The following is a 26,836-nucleotide window of genomic DNA, read 5'->3' as shown; positions in this document are numbered from 1 at the left end:
TTACATCTGGCACTGTCAGCACTATGGATGACACGTTACCAAATCTATTTTACTAAGAGATTCCGTCCAACAAAATGACTATGCTCACTGTGTAGACAAAAATTATCCAGACTAAACCCAGCCCTTCCTCCTAAACTTCCTGACTCACTAGCATCAGAGAGACGGGGGAGGGGACATGGCTGCAGCCTGAGAAATCAATGTGTATCTATTGTATCTTTAGACAAATAAGCAGGGGTGGACTGGCCACAGACCCTACAAGGAAACTTCCCAGGTGACGATGCCCAGGTGGCCGACTGAGCCCTCCTCATGGCCGTCAGCCAAGTAAGTAATGATCTGAGCATCAAGTATCTTCAGTATGTACTTGAGCGTCAAGTATCTACAGTATATACCTGGCCAGCAGCTACAAATGCCCTCCTGATTTCTGAATTCAACTGCCATGCTGAAGTAACTGGAGTAGGAGGAAAGAACATGGTGCTGGTCTCCACAGTGGGCCATCTTGGCCCCAACTGCATTGGCCCCAACTACTTGTCAATTTGGATCCACCCTTGCACATAAGTTAGGTTTTATTTATTTGTCTCTATTTTTTGTTCGGAGTCTGGATTAAGTGGCCCTTTAAGATCCTATCCAAAAAATAGAGATGTTACTCAAAACTAATTGGTCGGCCTGGAAAATTTATAATGTTTTTATGTATTTTTTGTAAAAGGTATAACATGGGTGTTCAGTAATCAAAAAGTCCTCAAATTTTTTTTATTAATAAGGCAACATTTAAATTTCTCATCAACTAACAATCAATTTTTTTTTGTGTGTCCCCCTCAGGAGCAGAATTAAATGGGTTGTCCGGGTTCAGAGCATTATTTCATGCCCCCAAAGCTCTCCTTTGCCCTGCAGGGCAGAGCAAGTGCTTTTTCTGAAGATCCGGTGATGTACCAGGTTTCTGCTAGGCAGAGGCTTCCGTCTAGCTGTGTTCCCGGTGATGTCACCAGCACTAAAGCCTGCCCATTAGTGCCAGTGACGTCACCAGCAACATTGCTAGGCAGAAGCCTCCACCTAGCAGTATAAGAATGTAAGCAAAAAAGCTCTGATGCTCATCTCAGAGGGGCTGCCTGGGTGAAGAAGGGGATATGTCAGGTTCAAGTTTTTTACAAACTGACCTATCCAATAATTTTCTATAGCAGTGACGGCTAACCTCCGGCACTCCAGCTGTGGTAAAACTATGACTCCCAAGATGCCGCTTTGCTTGGCTGTTCTCAGAATTCCATAGAAATGAAGTAGTTTCACCACAGCCGGAGTGTCGGAGGTTAGCCTGCACTGGTCTATAGGCTTCTTCCATGTACAGTTCAGTATCCAGGATTGTAAGCATACCACCTTTGTTCGCTGGCTTGATAGTGAGGCCGCGATCATGGATCAATTCATTCATGACTCACGGTTCTTGTGAAGTCATATTAGGATGGATAAAAAGCCATGTTTGTGAGAATATAATTTAGAATATAATTTAGTCGGGGTATTAAATGATAGGAGGTAGAAAAATCACTCTGAACAGATAGATCAACATTCTCACGTTGCACTTCTTAATTTTGTACACAAGGTTCCCTATTTGGACACTGCGCAAACCACACTTTCAGTTTTGATCATCTAAACAAAAATTGTACAACTGGTAAGCTCTAGCTGAAACCAATCAATGTCCACATTTGGACAAATTTCTAATATCCAGACTTGTGTGTCAGTCCTGTCCTGTTCCTTTTTCCTTTTTCTTGTTCTCCATTTTCTCTTGTACCCTTTTTCTGTTTATTTGCACATCTGGTAGGTTCCTTGTGGTGGTCTTTACTGTAGTTGGTAGAAAAGGTGCTTTATTCCTGTTAGAAGAAAATTGCACGTTGCCCAGCTTCTTCTTCTTCCTCTCATTTGGAGTCATGTTCAGATGCTGATTACCATTCCAGTTGTAAACTTTCCCAGTGGAATAGCCCATGGCATTTCGGTGACAGTTTTGTCTTCTCGTATCTTCAGTGTCCAACTTGAGTTTTCAATTTCTTAAACTATTTATCAAGCTCGTGTCAAGACTTGGAAGGCATCCAGCCTTGCCTTCTTCTGTCTGGGGCATCAATCATCAACTTCTAATAAAGTTCACGATCACAGAGAGAATGTCCAATGTAGACATAGCCATGTCTAGGATTTTTAAGAAGTTATGCCAAGTTTTGACGTTATCCCCTGTCCACAGGATAGGCAGGCATGGGATTCAGCCAGTTCCCTCAGGTTCTCCAGATCCGGTTGTTAAACTTACAGCGGCAGCTGGAGATGAGCGCTTCCATTCCATAGTTTAGCTCCTTAGGGTTTTTAAAAGTTGGGTAGTATGTGTGTAGTGTATATATGATGTATTTACTGTATGTATGTATGTATACCATGTATATGGAGTGTTTATATGTGTTGCATATATATGGTGTATGTATCTGTAAACATGTGTCGTGACGCCACTTGTCCGCCGTTGAGTAGGGAACCTGTTAAAAATTTAAATCCCCCCCTGAGGATAGGGGATAACTAACTGATCAGTGGGGGACCTCCACTGATCCAGAGAACTGAGGCCCCGTTGCCCCTATCTGATGAAATAGCAGGTCGAGCATGCTCCCTGCCACTCCATTTATTCTGTACGGAAACACCAGAAATAGCCGAGTGCTGTACTCAGCTTTCTTAATTTTTGTTAAATAAGAATGAATAAATTCCCACTCAACTTCTAAAACCCCTTCTTAAAGGGTTTCTGTCACCAGATTTAACCCTATTAAGCTAGCTGACATTAGCGATGTGCTAATGTCAGCTAAACCTAACTAGCCTATTCCTACTTTTATCTATGCCCCCGTTATGCTAGAAATCAAACTTTTATCATATGCTAATTAGCCTCTAGGAGCTGGGGGGGGGCGTTGTTCCTGCTCCTAGTGGCTCCGTTCTCCCACCTTTGTCGCCTCCCTCCAAGTCCTGATTGACGGGGCCAGGCAGCGCTCGCATCCGTCTGCCAGCCCTGTGCTCTGGTGAAATCTCGCGCCGTTCAGTATTCGGCGCAGGCGCGGTGAGGAAGCTAGCAGCCTGCAGGCGTCTTTCCCTCACCGCGCTTGTGCCGAATACTGAACGGCGCAAGATTTTACCAAAGCACAGAGCTGGCAGACGGATGCGAGCGCTGCCTGGCCCTGTCAATCAGGACTTGGAGGGAGGCGACAAAGGTGGGAGAACGGAGCCTCTAGGAGAAGGAACAACGCCCCCCCCCCCCTGCTCCTAGAGGCTATGTAGCATATTATAAAAGTTAGATTTCTGGCGTAACTGGGGCATAGATAAAAGTAGGAATAGGCTAGTTTGGTTTAGCTGACATTAGCACATCGCTAATGCCAGCTAGCTTAATAGGGTTAAATCTGGTGACAGAAACCCTTTAATCCTAGTTCATATGACGGTAATTTTCGCCCATGTGCTAGCCAGACCTTGTATAGCACACAGACCCATGACATGTAAAAGTGGTCTGTGCCGAAAAACTCGCAGCATGCGCCATTCTTGTCGGTTTTCTGTCCAAGACTCATTCATTTCAATGAACGGGTTAGAAAACTCCAGATATGTCCTTGTTGTGAAGGACAGGAATCCGGCCTTACGATTGGATTTGACAAGACTTTTTCTTTGAAGGGCATGATCTGGATTTGGGAACCAAAACTTTTTTGAAATCTCACATTGTTCTACATTTCTTAGCAAATATGCAAAATTCAACCTCTCCAGTTTGGCTGACGTGAGCCGATTTGCTTTTTTTTCCCCCATGGATCATTGCCTGAAAATAAATCTATATAAGTAACTGCTGGAGCCCCTAATCCCTTACCTTTACTATCTAGCAACCTTTATATACTTTTATTATAGTGCTGGTTATTTTATGTCTAATAGATAACATTTTACCTCCATAAAATATTCGTTATCTACCGCTGAACCTACAATGTGACTTCACCGAGCGGACTGGTCATAGGCACTCCCTTACCTTTACTGTTTAACTGCCTTTTATACACTTTTTATAAAGCTTTTTATTATAGTGCTCACGTTAGCTGCAGATTAGTCAGGGCAGTTTCCAGGTGTGCACCAGGTGAGCAATCATTTATTCAGGGAAAACTTATAAAATATTTCTTATCACACAGTCTCCTATTTGTACCAGAACTTCGGTTGCCGGAAACGGCTGATAACAGAGAACAATGGTTTGCCTTCATCTGCATGTCTAAGGTGATTATGCAATTGCAATAGAATTACGCCAGTGGAATTATGCAATTGTAGGTCGGGGAAAGAGATTAGGATTTCCAAAAGGGACCAAAGAGAGAACAATTACATACAACAAAGATGTTGCCATGGCTAGGATTTAACCCAGGACTCCAAGTCAGCATAATAAACCTGTGAGCAATGATATGGAAGAGCAGAAATCACTGCATCCAATCATAATATAAGGATATTTTCAAATACAAGCTCCACCCATGAGGAACACTGCACACATAGATATGTATTGCAACTCTCCCGATGTTTATTGAGGGGATTAGGAAGAGGGTCCAGCTGATAATCTTTCATTTAAAGGGACTCCCTTTTCTTAGGCTTCCATCACAAGTGCTGCATTCACCATTTTGAAGAATTCAGAGTTGAAATCTCCCAGCTTTCTTTACTTGTTCAGAGCCTGCACAGAACTTGCTCTTTCTGGCGTTTGCCAGCAGCAACTGGCAGAATAGTGAGTGCAGCTCTGAACTATAATACTGATCATAACTCAGGATCAATCAGCAATTCTACAAATTCTAAGTCAGCTAAATGAATGGTTTCCCAGCTCAAGGTTAGTGGTGAAAATGGAGATGTATGTAATTACAAGGAACAGGAGCATAAACAGGAAAGTGAAACAAGATCAATAACACAGACTATACGGAAAAAAGTATTGGGACACATCCCTTAATCAATGAATTCCGGTGTTTAATTCAGTTCCATTACCACAGGTGTATAACATCCAGCCCCCAGCCATGCCATCTACCTTTACCACAGGTGTGTAAGATCCAGCCTCTAACCATGCAGTCTACCATTAGCACAGGTGTATAACATCCTTCCCCCGACCATGCCATCTGCCATTACCACAGGTGTATAGCATCCAGCCCCCAGCCATGCAGTCTGCCAATACCACAGCTGTATAACATCCATCCCCCGATTATGCCATCTGCCATTACCACAGGTGTATAACATCCAGCCCCTAGCCATGCAGTCTGCCAATACCACAGCTGTATAACATCCATCCTACAACCATGCAGTCTGCTATTACCACAGGTGTATAACATCCAGCACTTGGTCATGCAGTCTGCCATACTACAGGTGTATAACATCCATCCCCCAACCATGTTGTCTGCCATTACCACAGTTGTATAACATCCAGGCCCCAGCCATGAAGTCTGCCATTACCACAAGTAAATATATTCCAGCTCCAGGCCATGTAGTCTGCTTTACAGACATTTGCTTGAGCTCACTGAATACGAGCGTGGTACTGTAAGAGGATGCCACCACTGCTACAAGTCACTTCCTGAAAGGAAGGAACCACAGCAACTCGGCAACAAAATGGAGACCACATGAAGTTACAGAGCGGGGTCACAGAGGGCTGAGGAGCATAGTGCATAACATTTTACCAACACACTGCTGACTCCATAACTGCAGTGTCTAGACCTTTGCCATTAACATCAGCACAAAAACCGTGCTGTGCCAGGAGCTTCATGGCATGGGCTTCCATGGCTTACATTGCCAAGCACAATGCCAAGCGTCAGATGGAGTGGTGTAAATCACATCACCACTGGATTCTGGAGCAGTGGAAATGTCTTCTATGGAATGATGGATCACACTTCTCTATCTGGCGGTCCAGGTTTGGTGAATTCCAGGAGAATGTTACCTGCCTGACTGCATTGTGCAGCTGTAAAGTTTGGAGGAGGAGGGATAATGTTTTCAGAGTTTTTTTCAGGGGTCGATCTCGGCCCCTTAGTTCCAGTGAAGTGAAATCTTAATGCTTTAGCATAGCAAAACAATTTGGACAATTGCATGCTTCCAACTTTGTAGGAACAGTTTGGGGAATACCCTTTCCTGTTCCAACAGGACTGTGCCCCAGTGCACAAAGATAGCTCCAAAAAGCCATGGTTGCGGAAGTAACATACAGGGCCGTTTCTAGGGGCGGGCGGGGCGGGCGGCCGCCCGGGGCGCTGTCTGCCGTGCGCCCTGGCTCCCTCCCTCTGAGATCTCGCCTGCCCTGCGCCCGCTCTGCGCCCGAGTCCTCTCACTCTTCAGACAGTGCCCGTACGTACTACCGAGTCCAGTCACTCAGCTCCGGTACGTGCGGGCGGCACTTACTGACGTCACGCGCCTGCTCCTCCCACTAGGCGGCGCAGGCGCGTGACGCACAGTGAGTGAGTGAGCGTCGCACTGCCTGCCTGTTACCGCCCGCCCTGAGCCCCTGAGCAGTGCTGATGCTGAAAAGAAGCCTGCTGTGAGGCGAGTGATGGTCTGTGGGGGGGGGGGGGGGGCATTAATTACAATGGGGGGCGGGGGCCACTGTGAAATTCAAGCGTTATATACTGTTATGCTATTCTGTTATTTAAAAAAAACACCCTTTTTGGGCAAAATAATAAATTTTACAGCCCTTGCAGCATCTGACATTGTGAGATACACGCTTTAGATACTGGTGTTCTATTCTGTTAATAAAAAAACACCCATTTTAGGCAAAAAATAAAAAATTCCGCCCTTGCTGCATTTGTCAGTGTGAAATTCAAGCGTTATATACTGCTGTCATATTGTGTTATTAAAAAAACACAGATTTTGAGCAAAAAACTAAATTTGCGGCCTTGTCTGCATCTGTCAGTGTGAGATACACCCTTTAAATACTGTTGTTCTATTCTGCTAATAAAAAAAACACCCATTTTGGGCAAGATCCTAAATTTGACAAATATGAGGAGACCGTCAAATAAGGGTCGTGGCCCAGGTCGTGGTGCTGCTGGTGGAGCTCCTGTTGCAGGGAGAGTACGTGGTCGATCTGTGCCAGCTACACGCACAAGTTAAACGCCTTCCTCAGGTTCGAGTAGGCGACAGAACCTTCAGCGTTATTTGGTCGGGCCTAATGCGGCTCTACGAATGGTGAGGCCAGAACAAGTACAGGCGATAGTAGATTGGGTTGCTGACAGTACCTCCAGTTCCTTTACATTGTCTCCCACCCAGTCTCCTGCTGAAAGATCAGAGTTGGCACCTGCAGCCGATGTCCATCAGTCTTTCACCTCACCCCCTTGCAAATCAGCCAAGCAGTCTGAGCCCCAAGTCATGCAGCAGTCTCTTCTGCTTTTTGATTACTCTGCTAGCAGGGTTTCCCAGGGCCATCCACCTAGCCCTGCCCCAGAAGTGGAATTGATTGAGTGCACCGATGCCCAATCACTTATGTTTCAAGATGAGTACATGGGAGGACCACTGCAGCACGTCTCGGATGATGATGAAACACAAGTGCCAACTGCTGTGGCTTTCGAAAGTGTGCAGACTGACAAGGAGGGCAGGGGTGAAGACTGGGTGGAAGATGATGTGGAGGACGATGAGGTCCTCGACTCCACATGGAATCAAGGTCATGCGAGTGACCTATGTAGTTCGGAGGAAGAGGCGGTGGTCGCACAGAGCCACCAGCACAGCAGAAGAGGGAGCAGGGTGCAAAAGCGGAGCGGCCATCCCTTAGATAGTACGCCTGCTACTGCCCACCGCAGAAAGGGACCGAGCACACCAAAGCCAGCTCCAAGGAGTTCCCCGGCGTGGCAGTTCTTCAGACAATGTGCTGACGACAAGACATGAGTGGTTTGCACGCTGTGCAATCAGAGCCTGAAGCGAGGCATAAACGTTCTCAACCTGAGCACAACCTGTATTTCCAGGCAACTAAGTGCAAAGCACGAGCTGCAGTGGAGTAGACACCTCAAAAACCAAGAAAGGTCTCTGGCTTCTCCTGTTTCCTCTTCTGCTGCAGTCTCGGCTTCTTCATCCACCTCTGGAGTGACAGTGCCACCTGCCACCCCGCAAACAGAGGATCTGCCAGCAACACCACCACCTGGATCATCAAGCATCTCCACAATGTCCCACGTTAGCGTTCAGCTCTCCATCTCTCAAACACTGGAGCAGAAGAGGAAGTACCCCCCTACCAACCCGCGATCCCTGGCCCTGGATGTCAGCATTTCAAAATTACTGGCCTTTGAAATGCTGTCCTTCCGTCTGGTGGAGACGGAGAGTTTTAAAAGCCTTATGGCGGTGGCTGTCCCACAGTACGTCGTGCCCATCCACCACTACTTTTCCAGGTGTGCCATCCCTTCCCTGCACAACCAAGTGGGGGACAAAATCAGGTGTGCACTGTGTAGTGTCCCACTAGGTAAAGGTGGGCACTACACAAGGGTCAATTGGGCCACGTGGTTCTCCACCTCCTGTGGAACAGGGCCATTGTATTTTATATGTCATTTTAATGTATATGTTCATGTTATTTAATGTTATCTCCAGTTGACCAGGCCTGTAGGGGTGTAATGCCTCCTCCTAGACACTAGAGGGAGCTAGGGGGCCCCTAGTATATATAGCCAGGTCTAGACCAGAGAGAGAGAGTTCAGTCAGAGTTGTGGATTCCTGAAGTCAGTGAGCACCCTAGGCAGAGGGTAGCTGGGATCCAGCCTCTGATATGCAGCTAGATAGCCCAGGCTTCTAGTTGCCCCACCAGGAGAAGAGCCTGCCTCCTGAGAGAAACCAAGTTCCCATAACAGCGCCAAGCAGAGCCAGTATTCCAGCCAGACAAGAGAGCTGAAGGGCAGAAGGATTTATATTGAAAGCAAGGACATATACCTGAGGAAGTTTCCCTAACCAAGGATAAAGCCAACAATAGGGCATAGGGGCCTTGGGATAAAGATAGACAGGATTTCTGAGGAAAAGTGCAGCCTGATCTGTAAGTGTGTTAACTCTCTGAGTATCTTGCAAGAACATTGTGCCTGTCATTATTGTAAAAGCCTGCTTGTGACTGCTGCTGTCATGTGGAGATGAACAAAAGACTGTAAATAGTTCACTGTTTCCAGTAAAAGGAAGTTTTGGTTCACCACAACATCGTGTTCCTCAATTATTCCTATTATAAATCGGTGTGCCACCGTTACCGGCACTGGCGTCACAAACTTAAAGGGATCTTGCCACCGGCACATTAAACCTGCAACACCCAGGGCACCTCACCTACCACCGGCCTGGTCCCTATACATTGAGAGTGCCCCAGAGGACTTCTGTACCAGCCTCTCCATCACTGCTGTACGCCTGCCCAAGGTCTCCTTTGAACTGTGAGTAACCAAGAGCAACCCTCATTTGCCTATTAACTGTGACCTCATCATCGCAATACCCTGCAGGGCTGCGTACTGCATATTTTGGCGTCACGAACAGGATGCGATCATTCCTGCGCCATTGTGGAATATAAACTGTGTGCCATTATTGCCATAAAGTGATAAAGCCCTATCTGTTTATTCACAAAATTGCTGGGCCAAGAACTGTAAAAATTGCGGTGTGAAAACTGTATTTTTGTGGACTGTTTGCCGTTTTTAAGTCACCACTTGCTGTCAGTGAATAGACAGCATTTTGCTCAAAGATGGCCGCCTAAGCTGACTGAAAATAATTACTGCGTCATCTTTGCACTGTGTGAGCGGGAAAAATTGATGCCGTCTGCTGAAAAAGCGGGAAAGACTGGATGTCCGCGCCACCGCCTTATCTTGAAATTTGCATGTCTGCCAGTATGGACTCCGCCTCCCCCATGTTGGAGTACCTGGGGGGCGGCCTCCCGGAGCAGTGGGAGGTCCTGGGTGAGATAATGTGTGCCGCTCTGTCGCTCTCCAAAGAAGGATCGAGCATGCTGCAGAGTAAGGACTGCTCTGATGTAATGGCCGCACCTGCCGTCCAGATGATGGAAGCTACCATGCTGGAACGAGAAGAAGCTCCACCGCCCTATACTCCGAAACCGGAGAGACCACACTGCCTGCCACAAGGATCACAGCCCGAGCCATACTTCGGCTCATGGTGGGACTTTGCTCGACCCACGGCGCAATGGTCTGAACTCATGGCTGAGATTCAAGAAGCGGCCATACGAAAAACTATGCGCAAGATGATTTACTTTGAGGAATTGGCCAAGACTGTATATTAGCGCCACGCCAATGCGCAACCCAGCCTGGAAAGGAGGATGGGGGTAGTGTTGGCCTTTGACAAGAGCCGAGGATTCGGCTTCATAAAAGACTATTCCACCGGCAGAGACTTGTTTGTGAACCGGAGGTCTGTCAAGCGCAGTTACCTGCCAGACCACCTGCACAACCTCCGCGAAGGAGAGGAGGTAGAGTTCACCCCTGCCAAGGGCCTGAGAGGCCCATACGCTACGGCTGTAGCCCATCCCAAGCCGGGACCAGAAGATTGGGAGGAGCCCGATGAACCCTCTAGTCCGGAACGTGAACCGGAGCGCCCAAAGGAGACGGCGCATAATACGTATCAAGATCGGGGTTCCTTCACCGGCCCCAATGTCTTTTGGCAGCCAACTGTACTCGAAAAGTGGGTGAGTCCTTACCTGTCACCTGAGCTGCCCCGCCGAGAAAAGACTTTGAAAGATATGGGGAACCTAGAAAAGTTCCATGCAGCATTGGATACCCTACGGAGAGAAAAAGGTTCGGACCCGGCGCCGGAACCTGCGGCGACCGTACCGGAGAGTTTGGATCCCGTGCCTGAGCCTGCTGCAACTGTGATAGATCCCTGCAGCGACGCAGCGCCCGAGAGACTGGAGGACCAGATTGCCAGATTAGAAGTCCACCTTCATAGCCTGCGCCAACTTGTTGCATCCCGAACGGCGCATACGCCACCGGAAAAAGAGGATCCATCAAAGAACTCAGATGTCCCTGAGCCTGTAGTCAGGGTTCCTGTCCCTGCCAGCTGGGCGACCCCTGTAACTGCGCCCGCTGTCGCACCACCGGAGAGACTCTGTTATTCGAGGTGTCGGGTCCGCCACTTGCCGCCAGCGTCATCCCGACCTATGGAGCCTCCTCTAGCATTCACCCCCAGACCCATGGGGCCTATACCCGTGACACGCCCATTTATGTTGCAACTACCAGCCAATACTGTTTTGTGGGCCCAGCCATACTTGGATCCTCGTTACAGGCCAAGACTTCAAGCGGAGCCAGGGTATACCACTGATGACCATAGTGGATTCGACACATACCTGTGAGTAGGCCTGCCAGGCCGTATTTGATTTTGCTGAAGGACCCTTAGTACAGTGAAGTTAACTGTTTCAGGACAAGAGTCCTTTGTTTTGGCACCATTGAGCTGCTGCCAGTTCCCCACGGCCCAGTGGTGGTTGCATGACCGCTGAGAAGTCCATTGCTCTGCTGCCATACAGTTTACAGGACCCCCTGCCTGCTTCAAGTATCAAAACCAAGTTGTGCCTGTTGTTGTTTTTGCACTTTAACCCTTTTAACCCCCCTTTTCAGGTTGAATAGGGACATTACAGCACTATGATGTGGACTTTTTATGCTGTGACTTTTATGTGATAATATTAAAATTCAAGAAATGTGCCCGGAGATGATCACAGTGCTTGTGGATCTCTGAGATGCTGTTTTATGGCACTATTTTAGTATTACTATGGACTATCCTGGGTATCCCTGATAAGCTGTACCAGGTCAGCGCCCCTGATCCCTATACTATCCTGAGTGAAGAGAATGACGTCCCTTTTCACCGGACTTGTTCCTTTGCCAGCGGAGCTGCCTGATATTTGTATTGCAATAGTAGATGTGTGTGCCTGCTTTGCATTTGATTTTTGTCTTTCAGGTTGCAGTCTCCAGCTGGGCGGGCCCCTTGTGTTGCTCCGAGGACAGGCAACGTCAAAGCAACGGGGTATGTAGTGTCCCACTAGGTAAAGGTGGGCACTACACAAGGGTCAATTGGGCCACGTTGTTCTCCACCTCCTGTGGAACAGGGCCATTGCATTTTATGTCATTTTAATGTATATTTTCATGTTATTTAATGTTATCTCCAGTTGACCAGGCCTGTAGGGGTGTAATTCCTCCTCCTAGACACTAGAGGGAGCTAGGGGCCCCTAGTATATATAGCCAGGTCTAGACCAGAGAGAGAGAGTTCAGTCAGAGTTGTGGATTCCTGAAGTCAGTTAGCACCCTAGGCAGAGAGTACCTGGGATCCAGCCTCTGATATGCAGCTAGATAGCCCAGGCATCTAGTTGCCCCACCAGGAGAAGAGCCTGCCTCCGGAGAGAAACCAAGTTCCCATAACAGCGCCAAGCAGAGCCAGTATTCCAGCCAGACAAGAGAGCTGAAGGGCAGAAGGATTTATATTGAAAGCAAGGACATATACCTGAGGAAGTTTCCCTAACCAAGGATAAAGCCAACAATAGGGCATACGGGCCTTGGGATAAAGATAGACAGGATTTCTGAGGAAAAGTGCAGCCTGATCTGTAAGTGTGTTAACCCTCTGAGTATCTTGCAAGAACATTGTACCTGCCATTATTGTAAAAGCCTGCTTGTGACTGCTGCTGTCAAGTGGAGCTAAACAAAAGACTGTAAATAGTTCACTGTTTCCAGTAAAAGGAAGTTTTGGTTCACCACAACATCGTGTTCCTCAATTATTCCTATTATAAATCGGTGTGCCACCGTTACCGGCACTGGCATCACGAACTTAAAGGGATCTTGCCACCGGCACATTAAACCTGCAACACCCAGGGCACCTCACCTACCACCGGCCTGGTCCCTATACATTGAGAGTGCCCCAGAGGACTTCTGTGCCAGCCTCTCCATCACTGCTGTACGCCTGTGCTCGCTTTCGGCGTTCTCACCCTGCTGCTGCTCGCCTGTCAGCGCTGCAGCGTAACTTCGGCCTTCCCGCTCACCGCCTCATATGCGACGCGCCCACAAGGTGGAACTCCACCTTGCACATGCTGGCCAGACTGTGCGAGCAGCAGCAGGCCATAGTGGAGTTTCAACTGCAGCACGCACGGGTGAGTCGCTCTGCGAACAGCACCACTTCACCGCCAATGACTGGGCCTCCATGCGAGACCTGTGTTCCTTGTTGCGCTGTTTCGAGTACTCCACCAACATGGCCAGTGCCGATAACGCCGTTCTCAGCGTTACTATCCCACTTGTATGGCTCCTTGAAAAAACGCTGCTGGCGATGATGGAAGAGGATGTGGCACAGGAGGAGGAGGAGGAAGAGGGATCATTTCATAGGGTTTCCGGCCAGTCATTCACAAGTGGCTCCGAGGGTGGGTTCCTGCACCCACAAACGCCAGGTACACAATTGTCCAGCCAGGACACAGTTCTGGAGGATGACGAGGTGGAGGAGGAGGAACTGTGTTAACAGCAGGGTGGTACCCAAACCAGCTCATGGCCATCACTGGTGCATGTCTGGGGGGATACAGAGGACACAGACGATACACCTCCCACAGAGGACAGCTTTTCGTTTCCTCTGGGCAGCCTGGCACACATGAGCGATTACATGCTGCAGTGTCTCCGCAACGACCGCCGAGTTGCCCACATTCTAACTTGTGCTGATTACTGGGTGGCAACGCTGCTGGATCCCCGTTACAAGGACAACGTACCGTCCTTAATTCCGTCACTGGAGCGTGATCGTAAGATGCCAGAGTACAAGCGCACACTGGTAGACGTGCTGCTAGTGGCATTCCCACCTGACAGCGGGGGCACAATGGAAGCTTGATCATATTTAATTTTAAAAAATTTACCTCCCTTGGATGTGGTCTCTCTTTCTCACGCTCCCTCTCCGGCGTGGAACCCTGATCTGCCGATAACCGTGATCAACATGGTAGGCTCAGAAAGTTGATAGAGAAGATATCCAAATGGATCGTGGTGACGTGCGATCAGGCCCCTGCAACTTCTGGGTCTCCAAATTGGGCACATGGCCTGAGCTTGCCCTTTACGCCTTGAAGGTGCTGGCCTGCCCTGCATCCAGTGTATTATCTAAATGTGTGTTTAGCATGACTGGAGGGGGTTATCACAGGTTATATTTCCCAAAGTTTTGGGGTGTACCCTAATTTAAAAAATACAATTTAAAACCAAAAACCAGTGTAGGCTACCTCCTCCACCGCCACTTCCACCTACACCGCCACATCCACTGCCTCCTCAACCTCCTACTCCATATTGACCTGGTCCTCCTAGATAAAGAATATTATGTTTTATTTTTACGTATTTTATGTTATTTGAATACAAAATAGAAGATGTACCACGGCACTCTCATTTCTTCAGCATTTTAACATTTAATCACCAAATCTCAGCGACGTTTCGACCAGTGTGGTCTGGTGAAAAAGACCACACTGGTTGAAACGTCGCTGAGATTTGGTGATTAAATGTTGAACTGCTGAAGAAATGAGAGTGCCGTGGTACATCTTCTATTTTGTATTTACTGTGACGGGGTGCTACGGACTGGCAACTGACACCACGGGCACCACCACTGAAGGATCCGACTGTTGTGCTGCTGCATTTTCCTTTATGTTATTTAAAGTCATTTCCCTATCCACATTTGTTTGCAGAGCACTTTCAGCCCTCTAGCCCTTTCCATGACATTTTTAGAGCCATTTTAGTGCTCAAAAGTTCGGGTCCCCATTGACTTTGACTTTAATGGGGTTCGGGGTCAAGTTCGGGTCCCGAACTCGAACTTTTTTGTGAAGTTCGGACGAACCCGTCGAACCCAAACATCCAGGTGTCCGCTCAACTCTATCAATGACCCATCTCTAGTAACTATAACCTGGAATATTATTAATCTCCAGAAATACATCCAGGCCCCTCTTGGACTCTTTTAGTGAACTCACCATCACCACCTCCTCAGGCAGAGAGTTCCATAGTCTCACTGCTCTTTCCGTAAAGAATCCTCTTCTATGTTTGTGTACAAACCTTCTTTCCTCCAGACGCAGAGGATGTCCCCTCGTCACAGTCACAGTCCTGGAGATAAATAAATGTTGGGAGAGATCTCTGTACTGACCCCTGATATATTTATACATAGTTATTAGTAGTGTTGATCACGAATATTCGAATTTCGAATTTTTATCACAAATATAGGTACTTCGAAAATTTGCGAATATTTCGAATATAGTGATATATATTCGTAATTTCGAATATTATTTTTTTTTTACACATGATCCCTCCCTGTTTCTAGCTTGTGGGCCAATGAGAAGGCTGCCGTATATTTGACTTTAGGAGTAGTGTTGTTTGCGCATTTTCGAATTTTTATTGCGATTTTTTTCAACTTACAACTATTAGACAAAGAAGATTATAGCACTATATTAGCTAAATTGCTCTATATTAATTTTTTTTTTCTGAATATTTTCTATATTGCTTTAACTTTGTTTTTTCGAATATTCGTAATATTCTAAAACAAGAATATATAGCAATATAGTGAATATTTGGAAAAAAATGAATAAAGAGCAATTTAGCTAATATAGTGCTATAATTTTCTTTGTCTAATAGTTGTAATTTTTTTCTCATCTGAAGTTCATAAAACTATAAAAAAAAAAAAAGATTATAGCACTAGATTAGCTAAATTGCTCTAAATTCATATTTTTTTCGAATATTCACTATATTGCTATATATTCTTGTTTTAGAATATTGCGAATATTCGAAAAAACGAAGTTATAGCAATATAGCAAATATTCTAAAAAAAACGAATATAGAACAATTTAGCTAACATAGTGCTATAATCTTCTTTGTCTAATAGTTGTAAGTTGAAAAAAAAAAAATTCGCATGATGAAAATTCGCATATTACACGATCATTACCTTGCCGATTTTTTTGAGTAAAAAAAATTGTAGAATATAACGAATATTCGAATTTGCGAATATTCGACGAATATTCTACAAAATATTCGCGAAATATTGCGAATTCGAATATGACCCCTGCCGCTCATCACTAGTTATTAGATCTCCCCTCAGTCGTCTTTTTTCTAAAGTGAATAACCCTAATTTTGATAATCTTTCAGGGTACTGTAGTCCACCCATTCCAGTTACTACCAGTACTTTAGTTTGGTGTGGAAGAACTTGACCGGCCCACAAAGTCGTGTCCTCAACATCTGAATGGAGATTGTGAGCTGAGCCATCTCCGCCAACATCAGTGTCTGACCTCAAAAATGCTCTTCTAGATGAATGGGCAAAAATTCCCATAGACAGACTCCAGAAGAGCAAAGGGAAGAAGAGCAATAGTGTGGTCAGTTATAATGTGCAGAAGAATCTAGATAAATAAATCATCAGATAGTTAATCATTTGCCATAACATCAGCCAAAGAGGAATTGCAGCCAGCCAGTAGCGCAGGGGCAACACTTGAGGTGCACGGTGGACCGATGAGGGGCCAAATGATATAACACAGTTCATCGGTTTACTCACGGTTAGCAGAAAGCCTCTCTGGGCTGGCAGCACAGTGTTGAGGTGGACAGCACGAAATCCTCCGGGGCACTCTCTGTGGTAGGGAAGCATCAGCCAAGATGGTGGTTGAGGTGCCCTTGATGTTAGGGGTGCTTAGGGTGCTTGTTGCGGCTGAGTCCCTTGATGGTATTTGTTGTGACGCCAGTATCGTTAATGGTGGTACAACCAATAGTGGTAATAATGAGGTAGACAGTGGTAAGTTGCAACTCACAACTTTTACTGATGATGACTTTTGGTTGCAGCAGTACAAAATACAGTCTCTGGTTGGTATTAGAGTAATTTCTGCAGATCCACTGTTTCCAGGCTTTCTCAGGCTTTGTTTGAGCTGTGGTTGGGGAGTACCTTATTCCTTTTGATGTGCTCAATCCTATACCTTATCCTTTCCCTCCAAGCTGAATATTAGGACATGTAGCTACCCTGTTTCCCAGACGTATGGTGTGGCTGCCGGAAGCTATAAGTCCTCCACCATGTGCAAAGGTGTTTGTGGCCCTCAATAATGGCTCTTATCACGATGAATCGTTAGGAAGCTTGTTTCTATTCCAGGGAGGCAAACTCTCTCCTACTGGTCAGGGATGCAAGTGTATAGTCCGTCCACAGAAGGAAAACGCTCTTCTGCGCCTCACATCTTAGTACTACCACATGGCGAAGTTGGCTCCACTCACTAATCGGTGTTATGGAGTCTTCACTCTGCATTCTCTCCCACTAATCTAATCTTATCTACTCAGAACTGCTCTAGACTCTGATCCATTCTCAACCCTGATCTCCACTCTGATCTGATCTCCTCTCCCTCACTAGGCTTGACCTAGGTATATGTATAAGACCTAAGTTTTATCCCCATCTAGTGGTGGGATGTATAAATTACACCTAATCTGCCTGGTAACAGGGATTTTGCAGGTAAATTAGTACAAAGTCACAAATACAGCATAATACAGTTTTTAGAGCAAAAAGTGCTTTTAAGCAGTGCCCACACACGTGTAGTGGGACGCTGCAGAACCACAAAGACATGCACTTGACAAACAAAAGAGGTTTTCGGTAAGTGAAGAAAAATCGTTGCATAATGAAAAGTTCTGTAACTCAGTACTATATTTCAGGTTTCAATTCCTCACAGTTTTTAAGATCTCTGCTTGCTGTGGGAGGTTTGTATATGGGTCTTGAAGGGGATCATTTGTACTATTTGTGATCCAAAGGCTACAAGTTTGGAGCAAATAGTAGACATATAGGTGGGTCATAAGGAACACATTTTGCACCTTACGTGCCATTTCTTGTTACATAATTTGAATATCCATGGTGTCCCTTACACAGAGAAGCCGCTATAACATCTAACTCCAGTAGCAGGGACAAGGTCTGACAGCGAGGGAAGGAGATTCAGCCTAGACAGGAAATACTGCTCCAGTGTGTGCACATGTGTATCTCAGCCAGGTCCAACAGCTGTCAGGATGGAGAACTTCAGCCACCAGAGGAGAAGCTTCCGTCTTGTGGCCCACAGTGCTACCAAAGACAACACCCCAACTCCACAGATTCATTCATGTCACTAATTTCATGAAGCCAAGCACCCAAACCACTTTTTAATGAGAAAGAACCCAACTTAAAATATATCAAGGACTTACTAGATATAGAATTGCCTGCAACTAATTTCTAAAAGACCTGGTCCAAACAAAAATTCCAAAGTATGGTGTAACGTTTATTTCCTCGAAAGGCTGCCAGGTGCACTTTAAGATGTAAAATAGGCCAAAGAACTACTGACCTACGGAACTCCACCCCTACACATAAAGCCAACCACACCAAAGTGCAAAGAACAGAAGCAGCACAGGAGTCACACACAAGTCTACTGCAACTGCGGATAAAGGGAGACTGTAAAAAAATGTACGAACCCACTTCAAATGCGGTGACCGTGCAGCCCGAGCAAGCATCCTACCGGGCCCCTCAGAAGGATTACTTGATCTGGTCCATTGTGAACCTGCTCTGTTGCTGCCTGCCACTTGGGATCGTGGCTTTGTTATTCTCCATCAAGGTAACTACCCAAAAAATGCCTACTCTTTCTTATGTTTTCAATATTTAACCAATTTCGAACTAAGCAATTTTTCTTTCATTATATTCCAAGGGCCATAGCGTTTTATTTTTTGTTGTTATTATTGTCGTTGTAGAATTGTTATTTTTTGCAGGACAACATATATTTTTCATTGGTGCCTATAACTCTTTTATTAGTTTTATTGGGGCAGGGGCTATAAAAAAACTGCAATTTTGTTTTATGTTTTTTTTATGCTGTTCATTTTAATGTTGTAGAAAATATTAATAGTTGTAATCAGCTCGCATCAAAGTTTGTGTAAGGAAAAAGGTGAAACTCTCTTCCCTCAGCCGCAGTCACAGATAGACCCAGGTGTTACCATCTTGATTGAAAATTCTGAGCAACTCCTCCTTCTCCATGCCCAGCCTGTACTTTTATTTACTAACAAAAGGTGTAAAAGGGGCTGGCCCAAGACAAGGATACAGGAAGTGATAACATGCAGGAAGTGATGTCAAAGGACAGGGCGGGGCAACCAATGTGGCTGGGCAGACAATGCACATGCCCCATCCCTGTATAAGGAAGGATGAGTCATGTCCATTGTCTGATCAGCCAGATGGCCGCCCACCCCCCATCACTGTCAGCATGGACCTCATTCAATACTGCTCAAAGGTGATCAGTATCTAATAAAGATCATTCTACTGGTTCCTATAGGTTTGAAATTATCTGCGAGACAATGCTACGGCTATTGTCAGTATACGGTACTAGTATACCGACAAGGCAGATAAGCATGTCTTAAAAGCAAATATGTCTCCAAGCCCATGAGAAGGTTTTCATACTGACGGTTTTACCACTGGTCCCGATTCAGCCAAAGTACCCTCTGCTAGAGCGCTCTTTGGCTAAATCAGACACAGGGAGACAGATGACAATCTATAAAAACACACCCACATCCTAAGGTAAAATGTTCGCATAATAAAATTTCCACAACAGTAAGATATAAATAACATTTGAATTCTACATTTAGGCCCCATGCCGGCGACCTTGTCCGTTTTTTTTTTTATAATTGTATAGTTATTATGGTGTAAAACAGAAATGTAAATACACTTTTACAGTAGAATAATGCACAGAAGTACAAAGTAAGGATAATACACAAAATACATCACATACATATTGGATGGGCATATGTAACACTTGATAATAGTCAGTGATGAAGAATGGAAGACCGAACAAAAATAAAGCATTAACATGAACTAACTGAGACTGTGTCTATCTGTAACCAGTCCGAAGAAGGACTACTGTGCAATGTATCCTAAACAAAGAGACATCAGGTAGAAGCGAGAGAGCCTTAAGGACCCGAAGGCCCAGAGCTTCTCAGCCAATAATACCCAACCCAACAGATACCCAACAGACAAGACAAATGACATAGACAAAGACATAAAAAAGGGGGGGGGGGGGGGAATATTCCTTTCACACGAGATCGTCAAGGTTGCCTAGTGGCCCAGTAATTATCCCATATGTCCCATATGGCATTGAAGAGTGCCATTTTGCCCTGAAGCATAGCAGTGGAGTACTCCATTGTTCGGACCTCCATTACCCTGGCATACAAATCAGAGACCCGTGGTGGTTCGGGGCTTTTCCAGGCTAAACCTTTCGCATGTACCCCTTCCCTGCAAAGGCGTTCAAAGGGAGTCGGGAGGGAAACAGTGACCCCTGAAAAGGTGGACTGGGCAAAGTGCCTAATCTGGATATAAAAGAAGTTGGAGGAGGGGGGGAGATCATATTTGGCCTGCAGGGTAGTAAACGGCATAAGGACCCTAGTGAAGGGGTCCCCAATATCAGCGAACCGAAACACCCCCCGCTGAAACCATGGTCTCATTGTGGACGTGATAAGACTAGCAGGGAGCGTGGGGTAATATAAGAAGGAGGTCATGGCGGAGTGAGTGGACTCCAGGGGGAATTTGCTACTGCACTGCTGCCAGATGCGTCTGGTACAAGCCATGGGCCCTAGGAGATCCTTGGCTGGCTGAGTCCTGTCAGGCCCGGACCATAGCATGGAGTTAGGATGTACAGGAGCCAGCCAGAGTATTTCTACCTGCATCCAGACAGAATAAGGGTGCAAGGAAGCCCAGGCTGTGACAAGAGCGTAGCTGGGCCGCCCAGTAATATTTAGACAGATCCGGAACCCCTAGACCGCCCTGGTGCCTACTAGATAGGAGAACCGACCTCGGGATTCTGTGCCGCCTTCCCGCCCATATGAATCTAAGGAGGTGGGATTGAGTGGATCTCAGGTCTTTAAGGGGGACTTTAATCGGTAAGGTCTCAAAAAGGTACAGAAGCTTGGGCAAGATCGACATTTTAGTCGCAGCAATACACCCCATGAGAGAGAGTACCACCTATCTAGAAGACCCCTAATCTCGGCATATATACGTGGGAAATTAGCTTTGTAAAGCTCTCCATATCGGGGAGTGAGGTCAACCCCCAAATATCGCAGTGAATCCGTCTTCCAATGGAAAGGAAAGTTAACCTTGAGAGAGCTCAGGGCCGTCTGAGAAAGATTAAGAGGGAGGGCCTCAGTTTTATGGGTGTTGACCTTATACCCCGAGAAACGATCAAACTCCCGTAGGATGGAGTGGAGGTTTGGTAGGGAAATGTGAAGCTTGGTAAGGGTAAGGAGGATATCATCAGCATATAGCGATAGCTTAAACTCCCTATCCTTGACCATAACACCTCTGATATCCGTGCAAGCCCTGATCTTGGCCGCCAGGGGTTCGATACACATGGCAAAAAGTAGGGGAGATAGGGGGCAACCCTGCCTCGTTCCATTAGCAATGTTTATGGGTCGAGATTGAGCATGATGTAGTCTGATCGTCGCTGTGGGGAGGAGTATAGGCTATGAATGGCTCTAACAAATGGGCCAGAAAGGCCGTAAGCCTGGAGGGTAGCAAAGAGGAAAGGCCAACCTAAACGGTCAAATGCCTTTTCCGCATCTAAACTAAGAAGTAACGCCTCCTCACCCGAGCGAGATATGACATCTATCAAGTCAATGTTTCTTTGTGTGTTGTCGGCCCCCTGACGGCCTGGGACAAATGGGTAGGAAGGCGACAGGATGCCAAATAAGACCGGAGTGTACTATCTCTCAGTCCCTCATCTGTGGGAAGGTCGGAGGGTAAGTTATACAGGGAAGAGTAATAGGCTGAGAACCGCTCCGCTATCACCCGGGGGTCATAGTGGATTGTTCTGTCAGATCCCCTAATAGCACTCGGCCCCGTTTGGGAGCTGTGGTTCCTAAGTTGTCTGGCCAGCAAAGTGTGGGGTTTGTTCCCCCAAGCATAATAGCGCTGTCGTGTGTAAAGTAATAACTTGCTGACATGACCTAAAGCTAGACTCTTCAATTGGGTCCTAGTATCTACAATTCGTCTCAGTGTGCAGCGTGAGGGATGAGCAGCCATCTTGTCTTCTAGTGTTTGAAGGCGGGACGTAAGGGTCTTGACTAAGGCAGTCGAGGTCTTCTTTAATTTTGAGCTTATTGCAATACAATGACCCCTCATGACCGCTTTATGCGCTTCCCACAAAGGACGGACATCCCCTACTGATCCCTCATTTAGGTCAAAGTACGTTTTCAGACGTTCGCGGCGTTCCTCCCTAATGGTAGGTTGTTTCAGGAGGGAGTCATTAAGTCTCCAGTGGCAATGGCGTACATGGCCCGACTCACTACTAATGTCAACTAGTACAGGAGCATGGTCTGACCAGGTGATTCGGCCCATGTCCGCTCCCTCCAATAGTCTGAGGGTCGAAATGGTACCAAAGAGGTAATCAATACGGGTGTGTGAACCATGTGGGGCAGAGTAAAAGGACCTATCAGTGGGATAAGTGAGATGCCAGAGGTCATACAGGGAGTATTTCCGCACTAGTTTATGAAAATCTCTGGCTAAGCGCTGCTGTGTCGAGTGTATTGGTCTACCTGGAAGGGCCAGGCGATCCATCGATTCAGAGAACACTGCATTAAAATCTCCACCCAGGAGGACTAGGGGCTCTGAGGAGTCCGCTCCCTCACCAAACACCTTGCGGAAGATTCCGCCGAGAAAGCGAATCTGGGACGTGTTTGGTGCATAAATGTTACATAAGGTGATAGGTCTATCCGCCAAACGGCCACGAAGAATAATGTAACGGCCCTGTGGATCTAATATTGAAGATTTAATCCTGAGGGGACACTGTGCAGACACCAAGATGGCAACACCCGCCCTCCGATGGCTATGAGTAGCCGAATAAGCGGTAGGATAAAGGTGAGAGGCAAAACGGAAGGAGGAGCTGCCATCAAAGTGTGTTTCCTGTAAGAACACAATGTCCGCTTTAAGGGATTTCAATTCCAAAAGCAAGAGTTTCCTCTTGGCGTTGGAGTTAAGCCCCTTGACATTCGTAGAGATCTCGCCTTAGCCATGATGGATTCTTTAAGGGCAAAATCGTGGACACAACAAATTACGTCCCTAGGACGCGAAGCAGATCCCTTAGGCTTGAGTGCTCTATGAGCTCTGTCCAACTTGATCTTGTGCGAGGATGGTTGCCCCAGGATCATGTTAAAGATAGCTTCCAGCGTAGCAAAGAGATCTTCGTCACCGGTAGCCTCCGGAAGACCCCGTACTCGGATATTGTTCCGGCGCCCTCGGTTATCCAAGTCCTCTAAATGCCGTCCCATGCCCCTGAGCACAATGGATTCATGAAGCGTGGAAATATATTGCCTGGTATCGTCATGAGCATTTTCTAGGGAGTCAACCCGGTCCACCACACGTTTAATATTGGTGGGAACTGCCGCAATTTCAGCTCTGCAGGCGTCCGTGACTTCAGAAATAAGAACCCGAAAGTCCTCTTTTGTAGGAAAGCGGCTAAAATAGCTCGCCCAGGGCTGTGGAGCTTCAGGCAGGGGTGGGGGGTCCATAACGGCAAGTGATGGAGGGCTTGGAAATCTGGCCCAGATGTCAGAAGGGAGAGGAGAGCTGCTGTCCCCCTGTTCCAGCAATGGAGGGGCTGGGGGCTGCTTATTTCGCCAGGGCTCATGTGGGGGGGGGGGGGGGTCCCAGGAAGGCTGGATGCAGGGTCCCCTGGGATAATATTCCGTCCCCTAGTGGCCACAGTACCTTTAGTTGCAGTCGCCCCCTGAGAAGCGGGTCCAGGAGCCATCATGGCGGGATCCCTCCTTCCAGCAGCAGCAGGCCGAAAGTCCGGGGCGGCCGGTGAGAGCCCCAGGTCAGAGGATCCGCGTGCAGACACTGTGGACGGCGGCCCAGTTCCTGGAAGAAATCCAGCAGGGGTAAGTAGCGCTGTGTCCTTTTCCCTGGTCAGGGCGCAGGAATCCAGCGGGGGGAGGGAGGAATGGCGGGAGGCCCCCTGTGCCTTGGTGCTGCGAGGTGGAAGCGCCGTACCCGGAGTGCAATCCCAGCACTGCTCAACAGTCCTAGTAGGTGAGGGGGATCGGGGAGGGTTAGGGGTCTTTTTCGGAGACACTTTCTTCCCCATAGGATCCAAGAGAGATGTGTCGCTGGCCAGAAAGTTGCGGTGCAGGTGGGAACAGCTCCTTCAAGCAGCCATCACCGTCGGTGTCCGGACACGCCCCCCGACCTTGTTCGTTTTGAGGACTGCAAGCTGCGGATCCAGATAACACGGACACTCGCTGTGTTCACAACGCATCGTGGTGCTGAACCATTCCCTTCAATAGGTCCGCAATCTGCATGTTGACACGTCTTATCTTTTGCCGCGCGGTCACACAGACCCGGAAGCACATGTTCTTTCTTCGACAGCAACATGCGGATTGTGGACCAACTGAACTCAAGCGGTCTGCACCACAATGCGGCGCGCATACAGCCAGTGTCCGTGTTTTATGGATCCACAGTTTGCAGTCCACAAAACGGACATGGTCGTGTGCATGGGGCCTTACCCTAATACAGTTCTTCTCAATTATTTTCTGTCATGCCCCACCTAGGGAGAAGAAAACATTTCACGCGCCCCCCGCGCGACTGTAAATAGTGTCATTTGTCTATAAAATTGTTATAAGTACTGCTACTGGGGCTCCCTCTCTCCAGCCGTAGAGTTGCTAGGCAACCAACGCCGTGTGGGACGCCGCTTGTGGATGACGGACACTTGTGGGGGGATCTGTTGATGACGGACACTTATGGGGGGATCTGTGGATGACGGACACTTATGGGGGGATCTGTGGATGACGGACACTTATGGGGGGATCTGTGGTTAACGGACACTTATGGGGGGGATCTGTGGATGGCGGACACTTATGGGGGGGATCTGTGGATGACGGACCCTTATGGGGGGGATCTGTGGATGACGGACACTTATGGGGGGGATCTGTGGATGACGGACACTTATGGGGGGATCTGTGGATGACGGACACTTATGGGGGGGATCTGTGGATGACGGACACTTATGGGGGGATCTGTGGATGACAGACACTTATGGGGGGGATCTGTGGCTGGCACTGTTACAGGGGGATCTGTGGCTTGCACTGTTATATATGTGCCATCCACAATGCCCCCCCAGTCCATAACAGTGCCATCCACAGACCCCCACCCCTTAACTGCATTCATAAAGCAGGCGGTGCAGGCACGTGACATCACTGAGGGACGCGCCGGCACTGTTATATATGTGCCATCCACAGACCCCCCACCCCATAACAGTGCCTACCACTATAGTACAGTGACCGCACCGCCCCACCGCTATTGCCGGCCCCCAGCTCCTCCTCTCAGTCCCTCCCCCGGCCCTCGCTCCGTACTTCGAGTCCAGCGCCTGCGCCGGCCTCTGATCAGAGGAAGGGAGATGAGCGCTTCCACAATGGAAGCGCTCATCTCCCTGCCGCATATTACACTGCGAGCTGTCGGCCGCCCGGCGCCCTGAACGAGCCCCCCTTTACGGAGCCTGGCGCGCCCCACTATTTGAGAAGCACTGCCCTAATAGCAGATATGTAATTGTTCTTTGGTTTTAAAATTTTTAATTTCATTTGCTTATATAGCGCTGATAAAATCTGCAGGGCTTAACAGGCTCATTTTTAAGGCTCAAAATCTTTCTCCATGAGGTCCCATTACAGTCAGTGAACACCCGCTGTGAGCCGCAGTACCCAGCCTCTGCCGGAACAGCCTGCCAGATCCTGTAATGCATATGTGAAACCAGCCTTAGGGCTCATACACACGAACATGTGGCGGTCGGCCACGTATTACGTCTCGCAAACAGCGGGACCGCAGTATACAGGCACAGGCCGTTTGTGCGCCGCATCACAGATGCGAAACCTTTGACTTGAATAGGTCCTTAATCCAGAAGGAGCAGAGCTATGGAACCCCACGGAAGCACTACGGAGTACTTTTCTGTTCATGCCTCCACAACTCAAAAAATAGAACATGTTCAATTTTGTTTGGACAGATCACGGACCCTTTCAAGTTGAATGGCTCTGCACCCGTCTGCGGCAGCCACATGGAACGGGTGGCGCATGAGCCCCTAGTCAGATTTGAAGCCAGAACCACAAGGCACAAGTGCTCATCACTGAGCTATCTTAAGGCTTTTTTTACATCTCCGTCTACCCTTTCTGGCAGGCTGTTCCAGCAGAGCATGCTGGGAATCGGACAGACAAAAATAGCTGCGTGCAATGGTTTCTGTCCGGCCGATTCCCGCCATATTTGCCGGGTATTGGCTAGATCTCTGGTGGACCCCATTATTGTCATCGGGGTTCGACGGGCAGACTGCAGTATCTTGCAATGCCGTCTCCGAAGAACCCCCGCAGCATCTTGCTGTGTTGTTAAAAAAGGGCAATACCAAAAAGTACACTTTTGTTTCATTTTGCCATACAGGAGAACTGCAATACTAAAGTATTGCACTATAGAATTGCCTGTCTGTGATAGGCTCAGCTCAGTCCCATTCAAGTGAATGAGGTTGAGCTATGATAAGCACAGCTGCTCTCCAATGGATGGTGACGTGTTTTTATTTAGCTGCGAGGCTCACCGGAGCACAACAGCCAATTGATGGGCGTTGCAAGAGTTTCACCCCCCAGTGATCACGTATTAAACACTTCGACAACACTTTTGATGTATACATGTTTTTGTGTTTATTTTATTTGTGGTCATGGCTACGGCCAAGAGGTATCCGAAGAACCCTAGGGAGAGAAACAACGGGAACAACCTAACCCAGCTAGGCGTGTGTTAGCTGACCTGACTAAATGGCTTGTTGTGTGCCCTAAGCCATGATCGTGGGTAGGCCTATAAGTGGGCAAAAACCAAGCCAAGTAGGGTAGACAAGGAATTCGAATGGCATGTGCAAACTAATCCCCAAGCCAACTGCAAGGCGTCAGGGATCTAGAGCGAAAATTCGGAGTATATGAGGCAAGACCAGTTTGCG

General features: G+C 47.5%; 1 protein-coding gene across 1 annotated transcript in view; it reads left to right on the top strand.

Moving 5' to 3' along the window:
* The first annotated feature begins 232 nt into the window (after positions 1–232).
* Positions 233–26,836, top strand: part of LOC120986815 (transmembrane protein 233-like) — a 38,257-nt gene continuing 11,653 nt past the window's right edge. Inside the window, exons 1-2 of the mRNA XM_040415520.1 lie at positions 233–321; positions 18,146–18,460. Of these exons, the coding sequence (XP_040271454.1) occupies positions 307–321; positions 18,146–18,460 (330 nt within the window). The 5' untranslated portion in view covers positions 233–306. The remainder of the gene's footprint in view (positions 322–18,145; positions 18,461–26,836) is intronic.

This window comes from Bufo bufo, chromosome 1 (genome assembly GCF_905171765.1).
Source record: "Bufo bufo chromosome 1, aBufBuf1.1, whole genome shotgun sequence".
Taxonomy (NCBI): Eukaryota; Metazoa; Chordata; class Amphibia; order Anura; family Bufonidae; genus Bufo; species Bufo bufo.
This window is presented reverse-complemented; position numbering and strand designations above follow the sequence as displayed.